General features: G+C 39.4%; 1 protein-coding gene across 1 annotated transcript; it reads left to right on the top strand.

The window, feature by feature from the left end:
* Positions 1–7,964: 7,964 nt before the first annotated feature.
* LOC120717579 (protocadherin-17-like) lies at positions 7,965–20,736 on the top strand. The gene is made up of 4 exons (XM_040005684.1): positions 7,965–11,737; positions 12,914–12,972; positions 13,123–13,292; positions 19,949–20,736. The coding sequence occupies exons 1-4, from the start codon at positions 9,269–9,271 to the stop codon at positions 20,524–20,526; spliced, it is 3,276 nt and encodes a 1,091-aa protein (XP_039861618.1). The 5' UTR covers positions 7,965–9,268; the 3' UTR covers positions 20,527–20,736.
* Positions 20,737–24,377: the final 3,641 nt, after the last annotated feature.

Here is a 24,377-nt window from a genome sequence, read left to right as displayed (position 1 = left end):
AGTACAGACACCAAAGTAATGTCACCTTGAGTGAGCATTTCTCTTGTCTGGACTGGCAGGTGATATCAGAGGATAAACTCCATTTTGACCTTGTGTTCACTCATCTCAACAAAAACACAGGAGAAGAACAGCATTTAAAAAAAAGAAAAAAAGAAACACCCGTCACATTTCAAATATTATTGCTTCAGTCAGCTGATATCATGGCTGCCGATAACGGCGCTTCATTCTGTCTGGAGCAACGGAGCAATGTCTAGGCTTGATGTTAACTTTGTTTATTAAAAATGCAAAAAAAAAAAAAAAAAAAGAAGAAGAAGAATTAAAAAAACAACAACTACTAAACATATCTTCATTAACATTCACTCCCGTGTAGGTGTGATTGATTCCATCATCAACCAAGTTATTTTCGTGACCAGCATAGGAACATCAAACACTGTGACCTCCATTATTTCCCCTTTGAAATTGCATTCACTTTATTCACCTCTGTGGCTCTCCAATACCTTGAATCATTTCTCCTGGGAGGTGTTTTTTTCTAACCTGCTGCTTCTCTGCCAGTCCTAAGAGCAGTGTAACCAGCAATTCTCTCACACTGTATGTGGGACACTTGAGCTAAGAGTGAGATGAGACATCTGGCACAACCTTCCCGAGACTGTGCACTAGATTCAGCTCAGTGAAATTTAGACAGAGACCCCCAAAATAAAGTAGCACACATGTTATATTTATCTTGATAATATATGGCTCTTCTGTGGCAGGATTCAAATTCACTCTTTGATACTGAGTTCTGTGTTTGTGGAAAAAGATGCAAATAGATTTAAACATTTATATGTCTTTGTAAGTTATTCTGGGCCTATGCACCTCTAACGTCTCACTAAATAAATAGAAGTTAGAAAAAATAGAATGAACCTGGAAAAAAAAATCTGACTTCTTTCCAGGAGTTAGAGGAAAACTTACTCACCACTCGTGTCTGTGCTCTAAGAGTGGATCTGAAGCCAGGTGGAAGTTAGATTAGCTTAGCATAAAGGCTTTTACCACTGGGGAAAGAGATGCCCTAGATATCACCAAAGCAAATTGTATGCCTGCCACCTCTTTAAAGCCCACTAATTATCAGATTTTGTTTGTTTAATATCTACACAAAATGAAATCTGCTAATGAGAATCAATCATTTTGGTAATTACAAGCAAGGTTTGCTTGGTTATCTGAAGTCTTGTCATCGCAATCAAGATTAGACTGCAACCAGTAGGGACACTGCGCACAATACAACTCCACCTGCAACAAAATTTATGTGCAATTTTAAGATCATTCTTTGTGTATAGATAAAACAAATGAGATATATTGTGTTATTCCGTGAGCTTTAGAAGTCTTGATAGGCTTATATCAGATCTAGCCGAACTGTTTTTTTTTTCTTTCCTGCTCCACATGTATCGACACGATAAGAGTGGTACCGATCTTTTCTTTTCTTTTTTCTCTTAAAATGTTTGCACCAGTAGGATTACTGATGCGCTTATGTAATATGCCCATCTATGAGCACTCCATAACTTTTTGCCCTTTTCAAAGTGCTTTTCACTTCTGTCTTTATTAGCAAATACAATGCACTTTTCTTCATAGTTCTCATACTGGTTCAGTTGTCGTGTAATTGAAGAAATTACATCTTAGTGTAAGATGCTTGATGATGGCCTTCTTAAGCTTTATCCACTCATCTATTACTTTCTGGTTAAAAACACAAAACAAAACAAAAAAAACCTTGGTTACATTGCAGTTTGATGCTGGACTTTGTAGTGTTTTTCGTATTTTGAGTGTGCGTGTGTGTGCACCTGGAGAAGTGTGCTCTTCTTATTCTTTTCTTTTCTTTTTTTTCCCAGCTCTTGTTCTGGCTCCTTACCATTTCCTGTAGTCTCCCCTACAGCTGTCCCAAGGGTTTTCATACACCATCCCTTGAGTTAAAAACATCAGTTTTAACTTAAGGGGTATCTTCTCCTTGGAGTGTACTTGGAAAGATGTTAATGTGTAAGCGCAGGCTGGCAGGATACTTATAGCTTCAAGACTTTGACTAGATATTCTTACATTACAATAGGAAAGAATGACTTCAATTGAGCAAACAGCCTTGTTCAAAGCCTGAATCAAAATGTCCAAATCTGTGATATTCCCAACATAATCAAAGACGCAGCAGTTGTGTTGCAGGCCTGTTTTGAAATTTGAACAGTAAGTTGTTGCTGGAGTCGCTAAAATCTGCCACGTGACTTTAGAGCGCTGAGGTCTAACGAGTTAGGACATTAGCTCATTACTGAAATGAATAATCAATGTATCTTCAGGAGCGTGTGATTCTTCCTTATGCTTGCAATACTTTACAGCTCAGGCTATTTACAATTATTGGACTCATTTGTAATACAAATTCCAGATCCCTTAATGAAGCCTAGCTGAATGGTAAATTGTATAGATTTACTGAAATATTAATAATGCGCGAGTGTTAGTATCTATTTCAATATATATTACCATTTTTTATGTACACCTTATCAAGAGGCAGACATGAATTAATGACTCTATTTGACTGCATTCTTTGACTGTTAAGTAGTTTGTGCTTAAAATAATGTTAGCCTTTGTGTCGTGAACAAAGCTTAAAACCAGCAACTGTGACCAAGTGAAGCCAAATTAAAATGATTTAATATATTTGACTCACTGATGTTTTGGCTTAGTCAAAGGCAATTAGCACCAAATCTGACATGCCTTTATGTAGCACTGACCCCCAAACAGAGCTCTTTTTAAACTCTGTTTTTCATTTACTGCAGAAACTCTGGAAATGTGCAATTGCAGGCTATGGCGTGTGTTTCCTTGTGTCTTATAATTGCATTCACGATTCCAGTCTGAAATGTTCAATGTGAACTGAATAGGAATTCAGCTCCACTAAAGTACCTGCAAGTTTTGCCATCCTAATGTGTTTTGTGTTTGGATCACAGCACAGCATTGCATGCTTCTTTACCAGACTGATTGATGAGCAGGCAATTTGTGAGGTTTTAAGGTACATATTTGCATAAACTCTTAAAAAGACTGTCATATTTTTAACTCCTTCCCCCCCACACACAAACAAAAAAATGGAGATTTGTTTTCAGAATTTATTAGGAACCAACAACCAAAACTGCACTGGGTGCTATGAAGACTCCAAAATTATTTTCAGAATTTATGTTTTAAGAATTTGGCAGACAGATGCTGTAACTGCTGGATCCCTAGAGAGCTTCTTTAAAAATCTAATGCAAAAACATCAACGCTTTAACCCATACACTCTAGAGAGGGAGGCTTGACTCCGCAGTTCTGATTCAGAATTGAAATGTTGGAGAATTGACACACTGACCCTTGAGGATTTGCATTTACATGCAAATCCACAGCTGGTTTGTAGCAAAAATAATTTATTCGACACGTATCATGATAACAAGGCTTGTGAGATGTGTGAGTCTCCTTTTGTTGCACCCACAGAGAGGCAAGCAGCTCTGCTATAAAGGTGGATATGAGAGAACCACATAACAATTGTCAACCTGCAGTACAAAAATGGAAGAGTAATGGCCACTAGTAAAAGGCCAAGATGTGGATGTGCTGTGCAAAGAAAACCAGTGAAATAAAACAAAACATATTTTTTTTATCCTTTGACTATATTTATTGCCAGAAATGAACAAGAAAAGTTTTTATTCCATATATACAGAAAGACATCTATAAATTAGGGAATAATACAAGAAAGTGGAGGGAATAACACGTGACAATGGTCTGGTATTTGAGTGTGCTTTGAACTGTAACATATTAGTGGAGATACTTGAAAACTAGATTAGCTCAAATAAGACAAGTCAGTGCACTAGAAAAAAAATCCTTTCAATTGTTGGACAACTTCATAAAACACCAAACGCCACAAATAACAAAGTCCACTTATGGGAATAATTATTATCGAAGGACCAAAGGAGGACATCAGGTGAGGTTTCTTACATCTGCTTCCAAGACTCGCTGTAAGGTTGGGGTCAGGTTAAACATCATCAGAGATGGATGGTTTTAGATGAGGTCAAGTTCCAGTTAATGAAAAGTTAAACACAGATACTTGGAAACAGATCAAATCCCAGTCCTTAAATACAAAGGTGGTCAGGGTTTATGGATGGGTCAACACAACACAACACCAGACAGTAACATGGATGGCTGCTGTTTACTTTCTGTTTCAAGCTGATTAAACCTATATTGTTTTTATGCAATGACAAAAAGTCCTCTAACCCTACAGAGAAGTACTATCTTTCTTCTGCCGACCTTGCTCTTTCATGGTTGAGGTAAATACAAGAGACTAATTTAAAAATAAGTGCCTGCATGCCTGAAAAGATCATAGTTTGAATTAAAGCTAATCTAAAAAGTAATTAAAAATAACCAGTCCTTCACCACAGCACTGTCATATCATAAATGGCTTTTTATTTTTTATTTTTTATTTTTTTCAGCCAAGGTTGTTGACAATTTATCTGTGGCATTTCTTCTGCTTCAGGTATTCTCTTACGGGTCATATCACTGGGTAGGAACAGCTGACCTATATGGCTGTTTATGTTTGGAGACTCGTTGGCAAATAGGGCATTTCTCTGGGAATATTTTCAGCAGCAGATTAATGCACATTTGGTATGCCAGTGAATTATGACAGCTTGTGTATATGGGACTAAAAATAAACAACAGCTCCCATGTTAATCTTAATGAAGAAACATGCTACCCAGTGCAACAGTGTCAACCCGTCTCCCTATGAGATTGTATTTCTACAAGTAGCAGCAGCAAATATTTTAATATATTTTGAAGGAAATGTAAAGCTGCCCCAATTACATATTCTATTAACATAATAAGGAAATGTTGTTAACTAAGGTATTTGGCAAGTTACACAAATGTTTTACATAAAGTTTCAGTGAAATGTTTGCTGACAGTGTATTTATTATCATGTTGGGTTTGTATTACAGTATATAATAGCGCATTTCATACACCTAAAACTAATCACACTGTCACTGAGCTTTGTTATGGTTGTGATTATGCACTGAAAGCACATGGTTAAGGTTAGAGTAAGTTCCAGTTGTGTCTCGATGCAGAACGGCGACTGCAGTCATCAACATTAGATGAGACCACAGTCTTTTCCTAATCTTGCTTTAGTCTAACCACAGATGGGGCTCAGGATGCAAACCTCTCCAGAGTCAAAGTCCTATGCTTTGTGCCATCTTTCTGCTCGTCCTTACCTCTTACATTCCAGGCATCACTTGTCAGTCAGATCATTTTTTTGGCATTGTTGGATTTGGTCTTTTTGTAGGATTTGTTGTGAAGAAAAAAATAGGGAATATGGCCAGACTTATGCTTTAAGAAGAGTGCAAAAACAGAATAGATGAAAATAGGACATGACTGGACTCACATGCAGATAATGTTTATTTTATTTGCTGCAATTTCAAGATGTCTGCTGCTACCTTTACTGAACTGAAGCAAACTGAATTTGTTTTGGGGTGGTGAAAGAAAATTGCATGTCACCAAAAACAAACTTTTTTTTCTCCAAAAACAGTATGTTAGTCACTGAGGAAATATTAACCTTCTGAGGTGTAAGTCGTTATGGGTGGTGATCATAAACTAATCCTGTGTTTTAGAGAAAGGCAAAATTTATGTGTGTCAGTTAAAATGATGGTTTTCTTTGTTTACATATAAACAAGACATGGGAGAACAATTTAATGAAAACAGAAATTATATATATCTTAGGTCTGGAGGTAAGATTGGGGTCGGAGTCATCAATGATAGTCCTTTAGACTGATTAACCCCTCCAAGGGTTATATCAGTCTCATTTTCATCCAAATTCATTTTTATGAGGGAAATATTCCCTCTTCTTGTTTCTTTTTCTGGCATGCCTATTGCATAAACAGGGAAAACTCAATGTCCTTCCCCCAACTTTTAGTTTCATTCTCCTGATCCTCGCCCCACTAGTAGATGGCATAAACCCCAGTATAAGAACCACTGCCTTAAAATGTGGATATCATGTTGTGTGGAATGTACAAAACAGATTTCCCTTTAATCCCTTCGGCAGGTACATTGAAATTCAGTTTCAGTGTTTCGGTACAACTTTTTTTTTGTATTATATTGGCAGCAGAAGTTTCAGAGGCAGGCTTCTCAAAAATCTTGACACATAAAACTAAAATTTTCTGCATGAGTGGTTACAAGAATAGGGGGAAGAGTTTTTGGTGCTTGAATGAACTGTCCCTTTAAGATGGGTACTCTGCTGAAGAATCATGACACATCGATTATGCAGGGATATGGATCATTATTTCACAGTGAAAGACACATAATAGTGGGCTTTAAGAAACTTTACAGAAATACAGACTTCTTTTTATTGCAATATAGTAGTTTAAGTAGTTCAGAGTAATAATTATTACTGGATGTCACTGTTCTGTGTTATTTTGACCATCATACATAATAGCTGTTGTCACTATTGTAACTTTTTTTCTTTACAGTTAATAGGGATGCTGTCCCGACCATTGCTGTACAAATTATTTTGTGTGCGCAATTTACATCTTTGCAAAATGTCTCTTGGAGGAAATTGTTTGAAGAACCTGCTTTTCCCTTTGTTTACTCTGCACCAAGATTCATTGACTTGATCATCATTCCCACTCACCACCATCAGTATTCCGGTGTGCAGCTTGAAGTGTGGTGCAACCAGCAACGGGAGGAAAAACAGAATGATAAACAATTTAATCTCACCTCTAATCACGCTTGTGCAGAGTGGTAAGTGAATGACATCAAAGAGATGCCAAGATATTACAAGTATGCTTAAATGAGCAGTGTTTTGCCGTTTCAACCCCTGTGGAATACAACAGGTATGATTTTACACCAGCCAAATATTGTGCTTCCAGGTAAAAATCAATTCGTCATAAAACATCCCTGTGTTTTCACTGCAAGAAAAGCAGCAGAGATCGTGGTTCATACTCCAGGGCGGGGACAGTGGTCTCATTAGAGAAACTTATCCATGACAAAGTCATCAGCTTCTATAAGAACAAGGCAGCCAAAGCCTCACATTAGGATGTGGCCTATTTATTATGGATATGAACCACCCTCTCATTCAAAGTTCAGATCATATTAAATGGTATGACTGTGACAATGCACACACATTTGTCAATAGCAGTTCTTTCCTGAGGTTTTAACATAGACTGAATGATAATTAGTTTCCCTTTGTTGTCCTTATCTCTTACCTGCAGAAATGGCCAATTTATGCAGGCTGCACCCTGGCAAGGCAAAGTTGATGCTCCCCAGAGGAGGAAAGCAGCCATGTTTCAGACAATGAAAATGAACTCGGGGACAACTCAAGGTTGATTTAGATCCTGGGCAACATGGAATTAAATGAGAAACCGGGCCACACTAGTTGACACAGCTTCCTCTCAGAATGACTCTGGTATGGTACCTGCATCATCAAGGAGCCCCATGCGTCACTAAGATTTGGTCAAGTGAGGGGGAAAAAATGCAAATGTCATATTGTTGAAATGCTGAGTGAACTAAATGTCAGTCCATCTTTTTCCATATGAGATATGAGATTGATGTGGATAGGCTATTGAAAGCAAGTGTGATAGATGCAGAAGGCAGGTTATATCAACAGCTGTGATATTTGAGCTGGGAAATAAGCCTTGTTATTTTTTTTTTCAGAGGAATAAGCAGTTCTCTTATGTCCTTTGCAGAGATAATCCTGAAAACACCCACAGTCTGTCTCTTATTTTATGTCATGGTTAGATTTTCTCAGAACTAATCGCACTAATCGACAACAAGGTGCAATGCAAGAGACAGGTGGTCGCCTGTTATTTTTTTAATAATTAATAAGAATCTTTAGTTCTGAATATCCAAAGATGTTCAATGACACCAAGAACATGGCACTGCAAGGGGAAGAAACCTTGAAACATTTTTATCAACTTTAATTTCACATTTTCCACACCATGTTGGCCATCTGATCCAATTCACCTTAAAAATGATCACTTGTCAAATCCTCACCGCTTCTACTTCCTCCCAGCCAAACACATTTCACCTATCTTTTCATAATCCCTAGTTCACTTCCACATGTATTAGGAGCAACATCCACAAGCACGTTTTCCCTCTGATGCTGCTGCTCTGTGCGCGCACATCAGTAAATGAATCACGTAGCACTAGAACAGCCCTTCTTCATGCGATCTTGCCAGACCTATTGGAGAAACCCCCAAGGCAAGATCTGTCACTGTTCACTCATTTGCTGGAAGACGATCAGAAACTATGTTAAATGCACCAAGAAACAACCTACACCGGAGTCTGTTATAAAGGCGTCGAGAGGATTCCGGGCAGATCAGCTCACTGTGAAGGGAGCAGGTTTCAACAGTTGACGCGGAGAGAACTGAGCGCAGGAAAAGCGATTAATTTTGATTATCTGAAATCTTCCAGCAGCCTTTTTTTCTTTTTGCATTTTCTGGCAACGTTTACGGGGGCAGTGCAGATGAGCATTGCCCGAATGAAGGATGCGAGAGCACTGGGTCCAATTGGACTGGATTATGGGATTACTGGACTGATTATAGGACAATCATCGGGCAAAAGTCGCAGCCGTGCTATAGATGCTCTTGAATGACGGGAACACAAAAGGTTGGACAGGAGTAGCAGCTCTATATCCTGCTTTTATTCTACTTTGTGGCATGGGTAGGCTGTATATGCTACACGAGCAGAACCCATATGCAACAGTGTGCCGCACAGGGAAAAAAGTAAATGCATTGCGAATGGTAACATCGGCCAATGCTGCATTTTGAACGGGCATGTCAGAATTTGCTGTAGCCTAGGTGTAGATGTCGCATGAGGGCAATGCGCTTTTGTAAGCTACGGTCTAACCTTCACCAGAGAGATTCAAGCGCTTTAACCTTGGATGCAGGAGGGAATATTAATACTTTATAGTCATCGATTATTCATTAAGTCCCCCCCGTGAGAAAAAAAAACAACGAAAAAAACCCCAAAGCATTTCTCGTACACGATGTTGAATTTGATATTTAATTCATACATCAGGTATCGCCAGGCGGTCATCTTTGTTTACAGAAAGAGTTCATCATAGCCGAGCGGCATATGAAAGAGGTTAAAATACCAATTTAAAAAGAGGTAGCGGTTCACGCATCGATTTAGTACCTAATTAGCCAAAGATCGGCGTAAACCACATGCCGGGTTAGGGTTTAGTAGTCTAGGTTTGCCGTAATCAACAGGTTGAAAGTCAACGAGGATTTTTTTTCTCTCTGCCACTACTGCGGATCAGGTTGAAGGGATGCGTCTCTCTGTACCAGTTTTCTTACTGCTGTGGGTTAAAGCCCTGACATTGAAAAATCTCAATTATTCTGTCCCGGAGGAGCAAGGACCTGGAACTGTTATAGGTAATATAGCAAAAGATGCCGGATATGGGACCATGGAGAGAGGGAAAAAATCAAACTTCAGAGTACTGGAGAATTCAGCACCACATCTGGTGGATGTTGACCCGGAGAGTGGACTAATCTTCACCAAACAAAGGATTGACAGGGAGACATTATGCAGGCGTAACCCAAAGTGCCAGCTGTCTATGGAAGTGTTTGCAAATGACAAGGAAATATGCATGATCAAGATTGATATACAGGACATAAATGATAACTCACCCAGTTTCCCCTCAGATCATGTCAATATTGATATTTCAGAAAACGCAGCTGCTGGGACACGCTTTCCTCTCACTATTGCACATGATTCAGATTCTGGGGAAAATGGGATAAAGACATACCAGGTCACAAGAGATGATTACAATACATTTTCTCTGGATTTAAAAGTGAGAGGCGATGGGACTATATATCCGGAGCTGGTGGTTCAGAGACCTCTGGATAGGGAGGATCAGAGTCATCACACCCTCCTTCTCACAGCAATAGATGGAGGGGAGTATCCAAGATCGGGCTCCATGCAGATCAACGTCAGAGTGACTGATTCGAATGACAATAGCCCGGTTTTTGAAAAATCCTCTTATGTTTTAGAGATTCCAGAGAATTCTCCCCCTGGAAAAGTACTTATAGATTTGAACGCCACTGATCAAGATGAAGGAAGTAACGGGCAGGTGGTGTATTCCTTCACTGGGTATGCATCTGAGCGAATACAAGATTTGTTCTCCATCGACCCCAATACTGGCGTCATCAAGGTCCAGGGAGAGATTGACTATGAAGAGAATCCAATCATAGAGTTTGATGTGCAGGCTAAGGATCTGGGGCCCAACCCAATACCAGGCCACTGTAAAATTACCGTCAAAGTGCTTGACAAAAATGACAACTCGCCAATAATTAGTTTTGTTTCTGTCCGGCAGGGAGCCATCAGCGAGGCAGCGCCTCCAGAATCTGTCATAGCGCTGGTCAGAGTGACAGATAAAGACTCCGGCCGTAATGGTCAACTTCAGTGCCGGGTACTAGGAAATGTACCTTTCAGACTGCAAGAAAACAATGACAATTTTTATACGCTGCTCACCGATAGACCTCTGGACAGGGAAATGAAAGATGAATACAATGTAACAATTGTAGCCAGAGATAATGGGATCCCGTCTTTGAATTACACTAGGTCATTTACTGTAAAAATCTTGGATGAAAATGACAACGCACCACGCTTTACAAAAGCAGTGTATGTGCTACAGGTGCCTGAGAACAACATCCCGGGGGAGTACTTGGGCTCCGTTTTGGCCCACGACCCAGACGTGGGTCGAAATGGGACAGTGATGTACTCCATTCTTCCATCACATATAGGAGATGTTTCAGTCTACACATATGTGTCTGTTAATCCCACCAATGGAGCCATATATGCCTCCCGGTCTTTCAATTATGAGCAAACGAAATCATTTGAGTTCAAAGTTCAGGCTAAAGATGGAGGATCACCTCACATGGAAAGCACTTCTACAGTTAGAGTCAGTGTTCTCGATGTCAACGACAATCTCCCGGTTATTATTTTACCGCTTCTTCAGAATGATACAGCGGAAATCCCGGTGCCTAGAAATGTAGGTATTGGATACATTGTGGCTACAGTGAAAGCAGTGGACCATGACCATGGAGAAAGTGGACATTTGACCTATGAGATCACAGAGGGAAACGATGACCACCTGTTTGAGATGGATCCAGTGGGAGGAGAGGTCAGAACTGCCCATGCTCTTTGGGAAGAGGTCGCCCCAGTGGTTGAGCTGGTGGTGAAGGTAACTGACCATGGCAAGCCCCCCTTATCTGCCGTGGCTAAGCTGATCATTAAGGCGAACACAGACACAGCAACAGGAGGGGGATCCAGCGCGAGTGGGGAACAGCAGCACTGGGATGTGTCCCTGCCCCTCATAGTTACCCTCTGCATTATCTCTGTCATGCTCTTAGCAGTCATGACCGCCATTGCTGTCAAGTCCAAGCATCAAGATAAGGAGGCTGGGAATTATAACTGCCGCATGGCTGAGTACTCCAATCCTCCAGTGGGGAAGGGGAAAAAGAAACGGATCAACAAGAGTGACATCATGCTGGTTCAAAGTGAGATGGAGGAGAGAGATTCTGCGAGTCGAATGAACGTGGTGAGCAGCCCGTCTCTCATCACCTCGCCAATTTGTTTTGACTACCAGAGCCCCCTGCCACTCACACTGCCCAGGTCAGAGGTCATGTACCTGAAAACCACCCCAAACAGCCTGACAGTCCCCAGGGCAGGTTGCCACTCCAGCTTTGCCGGGCTTAGCACAGACACTCCAGCGAATAGGATGTCAGTGATACAGGTAAGAAGGATGCTGCACTGTGTTCTTTATCAGCCCTTTATTCTTGCTTATCTGTACACACTGCTTAGCCATACTGATCTGACAAAAGAAAAGTAATCGACTGAAAAAAGAGAAACTCTGTCACTGTGAGCAGACATCATTATTTTCACTTTTTCTCCCGCTGTTATGATGCTCTGAATCATTCTCTGCATATAAAGCGTTATACGGCAACTTACTGTTGAATCGTATTCATGTGCTTCAAATGGCATTTCACTAAGGAGAGGTTTTTTGATTTTTTTTTTATCCATAGCAGTATTTGAGAATCATTTCGAAATTGCTCAATCTTAAGTCTTCTTTTGGAAAATGGTGCAGTTGGTCTTCATAATCAGAAAGCACTCTCAGTTAGACATGCAAACAGTGTGAGTCTTGAAGAAGGCTGCTGTGACCCTGCCAGATCTGCTGCTATAGAGTGAAAACAAAACCTTGCCTGAAATGTGGGATTGGACAGGTGTTTGAGCAGCTTGTCCGATCACATTACTGAACCAATGTGCACCAGACAGCGAGATGCACACAGCATAACCTTACAATCGCATTTTTCGCTCCCCGCAAATATGGGCCAGATCCACCAGCCCGTATCCAAAGTTGGCACGATAAGGCCATTAATAGGGTCCAGCCATGCCTTGTAGAGACGGCAGGGTTGAATACACGAGCCAGCTAACATGCTAATTTGACAGCATAGGCTTGTAGTGCAGTTTAGCACAGCAGAATTATGTGTTGTAAACCATGTAAATATCTAGGACAGTCTCACAGACAGTCTCATTTGGAGATGATAACGCAGATGACAAGGCCTGGCACTGTCACCAGTCACTAGAGTATGTGGGTGTGATCAACACAAACACATTATTGTCAAGATAGGGTGGAAAGGATGCTGATGACAGTGGCTAATGCTTAACTCTTCGCCTCGCTGAGGGAGAGTACATATGGTCACAATGGAGATTTGTTCCTCTCGTGATTTCGTCACTGCCAGGTGCTCAGCAGATTTTCTTGAGCAGATTTTCCACGTGCTAGAGTAAAGAAATTCGAATCTAAAAACTGGATAAGATAATTTCTTTTCCTGTCTTAATCTCATGTTACTTGGGCTGTCAATTAAAATTTTAACATGGACAATATAAAATATTATTTTCCTTTCATTTTTAGACTGAAAATTTTCCCTCAGAGCCCAATTATGCTGGCAGCAGGCAGCCATTTGTTCAAAGGTAAGAGCACTAGCCAAAAACGTCTGACCAGTGCATTTAGCTTCTTCACTTTTGTATCAAGCCAGCTGACTATGGCTATCAAACAGGAGTTAAGAGGTAAGTTAAATTCTTTTTTTTCTTTCTTTTTGTCCTCTTCCTGTTCTGCTGCAGCTCAACATTTAAGGATGCAGAACGAGCAAGCCTCCGAGACAGTGGCCATGGTGATAGTGACCAAGCTGATAGTGACCAGGATACTAATAAAGGCTCACACTGCGACACGTCTGCCAGGGAGGCCCTCAAGATGAAAGCAACAGCAGTTAATGGCCAGCCTTTCGAGCAGGGTGAGTGGACATCTTGAAGATGCCTATCTGACTCTTACACTAGACATTATTTATAGTTTATCCAGTGGGAACATGCATGCACCTCACTGATCTTTAAGTGGGGGTCTACCATTTTGGGGGGTGCAGCCAATGCAGCCACTTCTCCTGTCAAGAAGCTGAACTGTCATTAGATGCTGTAGCTGCAGTGTTACTTTGTCCCACTTTAACTTGCATGCAGCCTGAGTTGTGTTTCAAAGATGACATGAAGGCACCAGAGAGGAAGGCAGATGATAGTTTAAAAGGATAAAAGTGTTCCTTGGCTGAAGGTAGAAATTGCAAACATCTTCTGTCTGATTTAGCTATCAAACCACCTCATATGCATGGCAAAGTGTACCTCCGTAGGCGCCTTTCTTTGATCATGTCATTATTTTAATACAGGTTTGTCACATACATGTCCTGAATAAGATGACAGAGACAAGAAACATGATCGGCACTTGCGGTGCAAAATGAAAGATATTTATGGTGCAACACGACACAGAGCTTCCACCTTTTGCTTGGAAAGACTTTCTCAGCTGTTATTGGTTTTGCTGTGGTTGCACTGTTTTGAGAGGAGCCTGCTTTCCAACTGGAAATAGAAATGTTAAATTTTATTTCACAAATCTGAAACGATTGGCGCTGCCAGGAGTATAATCATAGATGACTGTCAATCTGTTTCAACCTGGCTGACCTGATAGGGTCTGATATATTTAGCTATTGTGGATATAAACTGAAAATATGAGAGCAACTCTCAGTGGTAAGATAAAAGATAATGGGGGACTTGAGTGAAGTGGTGATGTTTCTCATTTCCTTGTCTGCGCCTTGGAAGAGAATGGCTGTGGTCATCATGTCCCTGTGCAGTACTTTCCACACCATTTACATTGCTATGTACTGTTTGTTTGCAGCATGCTCAGGAGGGCAGAGATGGAAACACTCTTGCGGCTGCCAGAAGGATGTGCGAATCTCTCTCTCTCGATCTATCTCACTTTTATATATGTGTGAGTGAGTGAGTGTGTGTGTGTGTGCGTGCTATGAGGAATTATGGTAGACCAAACTTGACTCTGTGGGAGGTGTAAATTCAATCACTTTTTTTTGCAGCACATTTCTGAATCTGATTCAACCCAAGTTCTAAGGCCAATCACATGAAGAGATATTGAAGGAGATGTTTTGTACATGCAAAACTGAATACTTAGAAGTGCAGTACTGACGCTTCGCTTGACAGGAATGTCAGTTAATTTATAGACCTGCATTTATAAGATAAGAGAAAAGCGATGAATTCGGGCTTTGCTTTTAATATCAACATGTTTTGCTAATGGCTTCCCTGCTTGCATGTGAGGAATGCAGTTAAAAGGCAAAACTAATGGTTGGATTAAACTCTGTTCTCTCTCCTGGGGTTGGTCAGTTGAACATTAAATGGTGTCACTGTCCGCAGACTACAAGCTGGAAGGTCTACATTATGCATTATGCCTTAGACGTGATCACACACACAAAACACCCTCCAACCCACATACTCCTTCTGTCTCTCACTGTCTCTCTCTCTCACACACACAAACACACACCACACAAACATGCAGGTACATTTATTGAACAACAAAGCCACTGTTTTGCAGATTTAGACAAGATAGTGCTATTATCCAAAATGGAGACACCTCAGAATTTTAGTTCCAAATGCACCAACACAAAAGCTTGTGGGTTAAGTAGTATTGCTTTTATGTCTTTACCTTTACCATCCCTCTAGTCTCCTGGCTGCTTTGATACAGGTAATATATGCACCTGTGCAGCTTCCACCATCATGCACTCTGAATATTTATTCACTCTCACAGACACCAGATGCACAGTGGGTATGTTGCTAGGCTTTTTCTGATTCTATTTATAATGGGCAGGCAGTTTCTTTGTTTTTGAGAACACATTATTGTTGCATTCTACAGTTGCCCATAAGATCACAGCTATTTGTCACTTTGTCATGTTTCTGTTATGTGGCGGTGTAAATGCAGCAGCAGAATACATAAAGGTGCTCCGTCGTTTCAGAGCACGCATTTAACAAAATTTTACTCAGTGATAAATGTAAAATGGAGAGCAGGCAGAGCAGATGAAGGCACTCCCACTTCATTTAGCCTGTTTTAAACTATCAAAATCCCACAACATCTAACAGTACTGCTATACAAGCTAGTGTGCCTAGTTAATTTCCTATGTATATATTGTGTGTTGTAGAAAAACCTGTAGTGTAGGACAATAAAAGTGGAAAAAATATCCTTTTGGTGCAATTTACACAATTGCAAAAAAAAAAAAAAAAAAAAGGGTAATAGCTTAACCTTCCCAATCAAACAGACAATATAAACAGTTAAAATATGCCTTTTAATGCACTTCAGCTGTTAATGAATGTGCTTGTTCTAAGCTATAACACCTCTTTTTGGCACCCAAGTGGAGACTGCAAAATCCCTAAACATATATATATTATAACTGTAGTAATATAAACTATTTAATAATCTTAATTGCAGGATAGGGTACGTTATAGCTTTTGATAGACACTATAAGCTCATGTGTATGAGCCTAGATATGCTTAAAACTGCACAGGTGCCATATATACAAGGTTTACATGCTGGTAATAAATTCTAAGCAGAAAGGTCTATAATGTAAAGTATTATCTGAGTAACAATTTAACCTTATATAATATAAACATGTCTTTCAATTACTCTGGGCTTTCTAGCACCACACAATAGTGCAAACGGCAAAAATACCTTACTCTGTTGCTGGTGTACCTTCTAAGCACATACATCCTTTTGCATCAGCATCATCTGCTCGCTCCTCCGCACTGGTGATAGGCAGCATGGAAATGAATTCAGCATCTCCCTGCTTCTCCTTGCTTATGCTTATTGTTCTGGCCTTGTGTATCTGTGCATAAAAAATACTTTTTTCTCTGTGGCGGAGAAAAGAAGATGGAGAAACACAAATGCATGGGGCACAGAACTGTAATCTGGGGTGTAGATGCATCAAAGCGTGTAGCACTTACAATATGCAGGATCTGTGTTGCAGTTATGCCAAATCAAAGCCATAATTTAGTTCTCTCTTGTAAGATGCTTTTTGAGCAAATGCATATTTTGAATCCTGACAAAGCACCATAATAGTTTATGCTAAGAATGTAACATAAGTTCTTACAACCTCCAGCATGAGAGGAAAAAATCATTGCTGCCCGAAACCCAGAAATACAAATTTGTTTAGTAAATCTAAGAGTTGCTATGGCTTGTCAGCATCTACTTGTGTTTTCAAAGATACATTTACACATCGTACTGACCCAGTACAAATATGAGCGACCAAGAGAAGACTTTATTTCTACTGTTTAGATACAACTTTAACAATAATCGCAAAGGCTTCTGTTCTTTACCTTGGATCTGACAGGCCACATGCAACTTAATATAAACTGTAAAAGCACAATCGATGATGATCATTGACCTGAGAAAACTTGATAAAGCACATGTTCCGCTTATATCTTATATAAAAATAAATTAAAAAAAAAATTTAAAAAGCAAAATATAAAAAAAGATCATAAAAAGATCAAAATTTCCAGATCGTTGAACTAATTATTAGAGCTATCTGTTAAGAAAATGTGAGTCTGTGTGCATTAGCTGTGCACCGGCTGGTTTAATTCTTCTCAGAGCACGTCTTACATCACACATTTATATAAAGGATCTTCAATCCTACAATGTTTGTTATGTTTACTTAGCTGGGAATAGCAGCAGAGCAACTAGCAGCACACAAAGGTAAAAGGTGGGGTTTTCATTTAGTGAAATCTGCAAGGTCTGTGTTTATGCTCATTTTGATGCGAGATCTTTCTACAGAAAACCTCAATGTGAAAAAAATTGGCCTGTATAAACAGACAAAAGTCACATCTCATATACAATTAGGAGATGACATGATTTCAAATTACACCTATTATTCCCAAAAGTCTTTACTTTGCACATAAAACACACACAACGTTACAAAGAAATGACTGTTGCCCTTTCAAGAAATCTGTAGCACACTGAATGCCATTTTAACATTTGTTGGGAAGAAAATGTAAAAATCTTTCCCTTCAACATTTTTGCAGACGTAGAATCTGTAAAACAGTTCTTATGTAAATTAACAACCCCATTTAAATCTGCCCAGTCCTTATAAATAACAGTTCCATTATATCCTATGGCTATGTGTGGGTGTATTGGTGTTCGTATACTTGAGCAGCGGTATGTGATAATTGTGGCATGTACTTTGCAAATGAGCTTCCACTGGCTGTGTGGCACATGGTGCTGCTTTTTACTGCTTTTGGGGGTTTTGGCATAGAGGAGGTATCTTTTTTTTAAATTTTGAACTTCCTCTTTGCCGTTTAGTATCCTCCAGCAAACTGGTCGAGGCCAGTTTATGCGGAAGGTACTGTTGCCTTTGAAAAGGAGGATCTATCCACCTCTTCTAGGATGAACGCGTTCATGTGGAGCTTCCTCTTATTCCAGGCTGTGTATTCCCATCCTCATCAAAGCCGGGTTTCAAAATGAGATCAAGTGCCTCATTCAGGGTTACTCATTTGCTCCACAGAATGACATGTGAGCAAGATAGAGGAGCCTTATCTAGCTAATCAGAGTAGCATCAAGTCATGTGAATTAAATATTGCAGTTATTTATATAAATGAAATACAAGTTTTGATTGGAATTTTAGTTGCAGGAAAGTGATTTTTTTATTTATGAGAGAGGAATGATGTGAAGATTTAACATCATATGTAACAAGATTGTATTAGCGGTGTTTGTGTCCTGTTTTGTTTGTGTCCCAATCTGTATTAATGTCTACCCCATTCAACAATAAGCGTACAAGCCATCTATGTCTTGATGCATGCTCAGTCATCCAGGTAAGGAAATGCCAGAAAGTTGATTCTGTTCATCTGGAGATAAAGGAAAACACTATCCCCAAGTAAACAGAATCAATTTTCTGGGATCTACAACATCTAAATATTTAATCAAATACTAATCAATTCATCGTTTGCATTTCTTTGTATATTTAGTGAAAGGGTGCCTTTAAAACCTCAAAGTAATCACAACAAATGAAAACTTGTTTTTTTACATAAGTTTAATCAGTCAGCAGAACAATTGGAGGATTCTTTGAAATATTAGTTTTATAGATTAAATTGCAGTTTCATTTACATGTATAGCAAATGAAAGAAAAGTAGGATTTACCGTCAATTTACAAAGACGTGTTTGACATTTTTATTCTTGTGGCTACATGCAAGACATCCCATTGCATCATTGTCAAATTAATTTCAATAGCAAAGTGTAATGGCGTCAGGAAAAACAACACCTTCTACATCATTACACCATGGAAATTGGCTCTGTGGTACGTGTTGCTTTCTGTGTGCTTATTGTACCCCTCCAGGGCTGGGTGTGGTGTGAAATGTAAACGATGGATTTACAACCCAAATATAGAGCGCTGTCCATTTCTCCTTTGTTGCTGACATTTAGTGCCATGAACACGTTGTGCAGTCCTGTGTTGTGGTGTGCCGCATCAGCCAATCAAGCAGAATCTACTGCAGCCATGGAATATCCAGCGGACCACTTAAATCAACAGTACTCAATACTTTCAGTGTGGATTATATTTAAAGCTTATTGTTTGGCCTTTTAAAAGAAGCTTATGAGAAAGATTTAATCTTAATTTTAGCCAGTGTCCAAAGACAGTTGTTTAGGGAGCTTGTTGATGACTGTTTACTACAGCAGAGGTCCACAAGTGTTCAGAGAACAGCTTAGTTCACAATATGCATCCACTAAAAAAGATGAAAAATGTGCCAATGAGCCCCTGGCTATGCACCAGAGTCCTTTAAAATAAATAAAAGAAACACTCAAGGTCAAATGGCACTTCCACAATCAAACTAAAATCCACTGACTTGGATATATTATTTTAGTGTCAATATAACAGTTTTTGAACTCCCTCCCAAACATTCTATCTTTTGAAGTTTTAGAAAAAATATACAAAAATGAAAATAATGAGCCCGCACAATGTCGAACAACATCCCAACTACGGACTGTTTCAAAACTTTCTGGTCAGAAATGGCGAATGCAGTCATGCAAATTCAGGCTTGTTTTTCTTTCTTTTTTTTGTTTATTTCACACAAACATCTTCTGATGGAAATGTAAATGAAAAAAAAAAAAAACATCACTTCCTCTGCACCAGATGATATTTTCCAGGAAACACCTACACAGGTTGTTGAGAATAGCAGAGGGAAAAGATTTCATATATAGGACGAATCATTCATTTGGTACAATAACGGAAAAAGAAAAGAATAAAATTAACTTTTTTTTTATATGACTTTATTTGCGTATCAGTGCTTTAAGGTTGCATCGTAAGCAGTTTTTAGAATGGAAAACATGCATTGCTAAATTCAAACCCTCACAGTTGCTGTCGCAATAAGCTGCTGTTGCTATTTATTCTGAAAATGTCTGGTGACACATACTCTATATCAACAAAGATACTTAGCTATGAGCTGGATTTTAATAGCATCAAAATTTGCATCCGTTTGTGGCGTTTTATTATTGCTGCTCATCCTTCAAATGCCATCTACATCATCTTCTGTTTTTTTTTTTACTCACCCCAGCATGGTCCAATAACAAAATGTTTAACTGTTTTTACAGAGCAAGACAAATCAGTCCACTGCACCGATGAATGTCGTGCACTGGGACATTCTGACAGATGCTGGATGCCAAAGTTACGGGTAGGAAGCCAAGCAGACAGCGCCGATAATCGCACCAACCTTTTCATCCCTGTGGGAATGGATGCCATGGTAGAGACAGAGATTTATGGCACCATCAGCTGCAACAGCAGAAAAACCCTCAGCACGTTTGGAAAGGAACAGCGGGACAGTACAATCCTTGTGGCCAATGTCAAACCTTACTTAAAATCGCAGCGTGCACTAAGCCCACCGCTCCAGGAGAGTCCATCTGCGTCTAGTAGTCCCACCAAGAGTAGTGTGCCCCCGGACATGGCCAACCAAGAGTCCAAAGAAGTGAGGGACGGGGGTTCAGACAGCAGTGCCTATGGCCCTCCAGATGGCCAGTGCTCCCCACTGCACACAGAATTGGAGGAGCCCTCCTACCTGACCTGCGAGCTCAGGCCTAAGTCCCTGTCAAGCAGTCTCATTCACAGCTCTGTCATCAGCCAGGAGTGTGGGGGGTCAGATTGTGCTCTCGACCCTCGGGACTCTGGTAACTGACAGGTGGGGCGCGATCCCGTTCTCTCTCACCTGCCAGGGGTGATGATGATGATATCACAGATCAAATGACCAAGAGCTGATTTAATTTAACCCACAGAGGTGTTCAGACACGCATTGTAACCAAAAACCATCTGCTTTGTATGTCTTTTCTTTTTGAGTTTGTGACTTGTTGTGTTCAAGTGAAATATGTGTCTTTGACTGCTGTGAAGATTTGGGGGGTGGGTGGGGGGGGGAGGTGGGGGCCAATCAGTGCTTACCTGACTACAAGTGTTTTCATAGTGTACTGTACCCGTCGATTTAGGTGTCTGTATTTTACACATTTCAAACTCCAATTTTGTGAGGCTGTTGAACAAATTGCTACTGTTAAGCTATTGAGTCCTGTCTGCTTTTGTACAGTGAAGCTTTCTGTCTCCATTTAGTGTATAAGGAACATCTCTTTGAATATCACAGCAACTGAAATACATATCAGTGACGTTACATTCAAAAAGTGAAGTGTCTTATGAACTGTTAATGGTGGTGCAACAGGGAATGTCCCTTTTCATAAAACCATTTGAGGTTCCTCGAAAAACAATTTTTTAAGAATGTATTTGTAATTTTATTGTCGTCCTCTCTGCAGTTTATGTGAAAATAAGCTGAGCTTACACGTGAATGTGGGCCACTGTACTTGTTGTGTATTTTATTAAATTTGTATACACTGTGCGTGCATGGAAGGCAATTATTTTTGACTGGTGACAACTTCTGAAGCTGTCTTGTTTATGTGAGAGAAGTGCTTTTATGTCTACAAGGTGCTTAATGTGTGTTAATGACAGATAGCACTAGTGACTCTGCAAATGTGCCAACTTTAGCTATATACTGTATACCAGCACATGTGACCTAGCAGTAATAAAGATCTTAGTCACAGAAACTGCTAAAGAAAATCACAATCAACATTTTACACAGCTATTTCTATTTAATAAAGGCAAATAAAAACAGGCACTGTGTATTAGTGCACCCACCAGAAGATGGCTTGACTCCCTCTGCTCAATGCTTTTATTAAAAATATGCATCGTACGGAAGAGATGGATAAATTTTCAGGGATATTTTTAAATTCAAAGTCATCCGAGCTGCTGTCAGTCTGGGCTACTTGTGATTATAGGTTTGTTAAATATGCATGTTTCCTGACAAATGATGAGACGCGACTCTAAGAAAAAAAAAAAGAAAAAAAATGACATTCAGCAGTAACAAGCAGTTACAAGCAAGGACTTTTGCAATGAATTCTTTGATTAGATAAAATGAAAGTTTAATGATCCCTGTGGGGGGAAGTAGGTCATTGCAGCAGCAAAGGATTGAACAAATAGTGCTATTAGAGGTTATCACAACTATATCCAAAAAAAGAAAAAAAGAATAATGCATCAAGCACAAATAAAACATCTTCACTGTAGCGATTTCAAGGTTAGGAGAACCTAGCGTTTAATATCCACGGTTTTATAGTCTTTTTACTGACTGTACAAAATGTTCGATATTTGCTCCCTTCCTAATTATGAGACCAAATGTGCAAATTTGCTGTTTGCATGCACTGTACTCTATTTATTATTCAATCAAATGCAGAAGGGGTAGGTGTAGTGACAGAAGGCCATAGTCTGCAGACATATTCAAACAGACAAACTGCAGCAATCCATCCATTTACTAATTTCGCTCCTGCTTTTCAAATGTGGCTGCTGGTTATCCATCGCAGCAGAAGACAGGGATATACTTTTTTTTTTTTTATTCCTTTTTCTTTTTATTTTTGAAAACTGCCAAAATACTCACTTAACACTGTGTATGGAGAGATTAAACATAAGCATGGATGTATGTTTACAAAGTTAGATCACTAAACTTCCTGAAATCCTGGAAATGTAAAAGTGTTTTCTATTTTCTCATCTGTAAAACCATCACACAAAAGCCTCTCGCTTCTTTTTACTTAGTTTAGTTTAGTTTCTCCATCTGGAGACACTGACTTTTGTACCCTGGCTCAGTGAGCGGTTTGAGAATGCCTTGTTTTTCATGAGTTCTGGATAACAGAATCCTGTCATCTACTGAGAGCTGACTATAAGTACGACTCAGTTTCTCCTCGGGGAAAACACATTAATTTGGATTTTGATTTGCATTTGTTTTGGTGCTGGTATTGACACAATTCCAGACCTAGATGTCTCATCTCAGCAGGCAGCTCTGATGAGCTCATCTGCATAAGTTGAAATACTCTTTGAGAGGGAGATTGCGTGGGTCACAGCAACTCATCCCATTGAAATACAGACAGAAACATCACATCATTTTATCTGTATCAGTCCCAGGGTTTCAGAACACGAGGGATGAAGACAGGTGAGCAGAATGTCAAGTGGAAAAGGGTTGAACCATTTGCTGCGACTCTTACTCCTCCAACTTTTGAACACTATATCACTTAAGGATTTAATACAGGTTAAACTTCCACTTCTGCAATAATTATGCAAAATTTGCTTTGAAGCAAGCCTTTTCTTAATTAACACTGTGCTACAGTACAGCTGTTTGACAAAAAGTGCTATGTTGTCGAGGGGAGCTGAATGCAGATTAAGGACCAGCATGCAGTGTTGGATGAATATGACTTGTCTCTCAGAATGATTACAGTCACAGTGAAAGGGAATTACAGACAATGAAACTGATATGTGTAATACCTCCATTCTTCTACATTTTACATACACAAATGATCTATTCAAATGAAAATAGAATGAGCACTGTACCATTCAGTTGTGAAAAATTGACATGCTCACCCTGAGTACTTAAGCTTTTAATTCAATAATTCAATAACACAGCCGATTAAGAGCTTGTCTTCCACCTCCACTAAATTCTATGGGAGATGGTTCCACTTGGCTGAAAACTGTTGGTGGGGAAACAACAGTAAACAATATTGAGAGTGTAGTTTTCATTTTAACTCAGTCATGTCGTTGAACACAGCGTGCATGCCTTTAGGGGGAATTTTCAAAACGCTGCTTTTTAGGTTTATTTGCATTTTAAACCTAGAAAACAAACGTGCAAATAAACGGCTTAAACAGGGCACTATTAGGTAATGTAAACTAGACGCCAGAGCATTTATCTTAAAGAGATTTTAATTTGATAACATGGTTATATAGCCTAAAACATAGTGAGTGAATTTATGTCATGTTGAAAGAATCTTTTCTCTTTTCCAGTAAAAAAAAAAAAAAAAAGGAAAGTGCTGCAATGGGACACGATCCAAAGATGACTCTAATTGGTTTTCTGAATAAAATTTGCTGTCATTTTTATAGGTTTAAATCTGGAATAAAAGAAAAACTTTAAAAGTCATGTTCATGCCTGGAGTTAGGTAGGATGAGAAATGGAAGCCTCTCACATCTTTGTGGCAAATGCAGTGCGACCCTGCAGCCAGCAATCAGTTACAAGTGGGGAAAATACTCTCTCATCTCTGAAGCTCACTAATTTACACTTATCTAATTTATATCTTCTTTCATTATTTTGTGCAAAAAAACAAAGTGTCAAAGACAGTTTGTTGTTTTCCTGGAGGATACGGACAGTTGCAAAGGCAATTCGATTTTAATTAAGAACAAGTCGAGGTGCGGAGCTGTGCACCATCAGAAAATCAGAAAACACTATCAGATATAAAATCACCATTAAGAACTGCCTCTGAAAAAAACTGGGCACAGCTGTCAGGCTCATGTACAGTGCCCAGAATGATATGACCATGATAGACCATGCCCATGGTATTAGATGAAGACTGGCACATTTCGAAATTCTGAAATCATTTTGTACTAAATAACAAAATGGTGAGATGAGGTTTTTACTTACACTATAGTTCATTTCAAAAATCCAACTTAAAGAAAAGAACA

Source organism: Simochromis diagramma, unplaced genomic scaffold (assembly GCF_900408965.1).
Source record: "Simochromis diagramma unplaced genomic scaffold, fSimDia1.1 OVJJ01000501.1, whole genome shotgun sequence".
In the NCBI taxonomy this organism is placed as follows: domain Eukaryota; kingdom Metazoa; phylum Chordata; class Actinopteri; order Cichliformes; family Cichlidae; genus Simochromis; species Simochromis diagramma.
The sequence above is the reverse complement of the archived record's forward strand: the minus strand, read 5'-3'. Positions and strand labels throughout refer to the sequence as shown.

What these genes read in the sequence shown, in the direction of transcription:
- LOC120717579 (XM_040005684.1), top strand. Translation starts at nt 9,269, where the DNA reads ATGCGTCTCTCTGTACCAGTTTTCTTACTGCTGTGGGTTAAAGCCCTG. An exon ending in AGGCAGCCATTTGTTCAAAG is followed by an intron (nt 12,973 to 13,122) that starts GTAAGAGCACTA and finishes GTTCTGCTGCAG; the next exon opens with CTCAACATTTAAGGATGCAG. An exon ending in TGGCCAGCCTTTCGAGCAGG is followed by an intron (nt 13,293 to 19,948) that starts GTGAGTGGACAT and finishes CTGTTTTTACAG; the next exon opens with AGCAAGACAAATCAGTCCAC.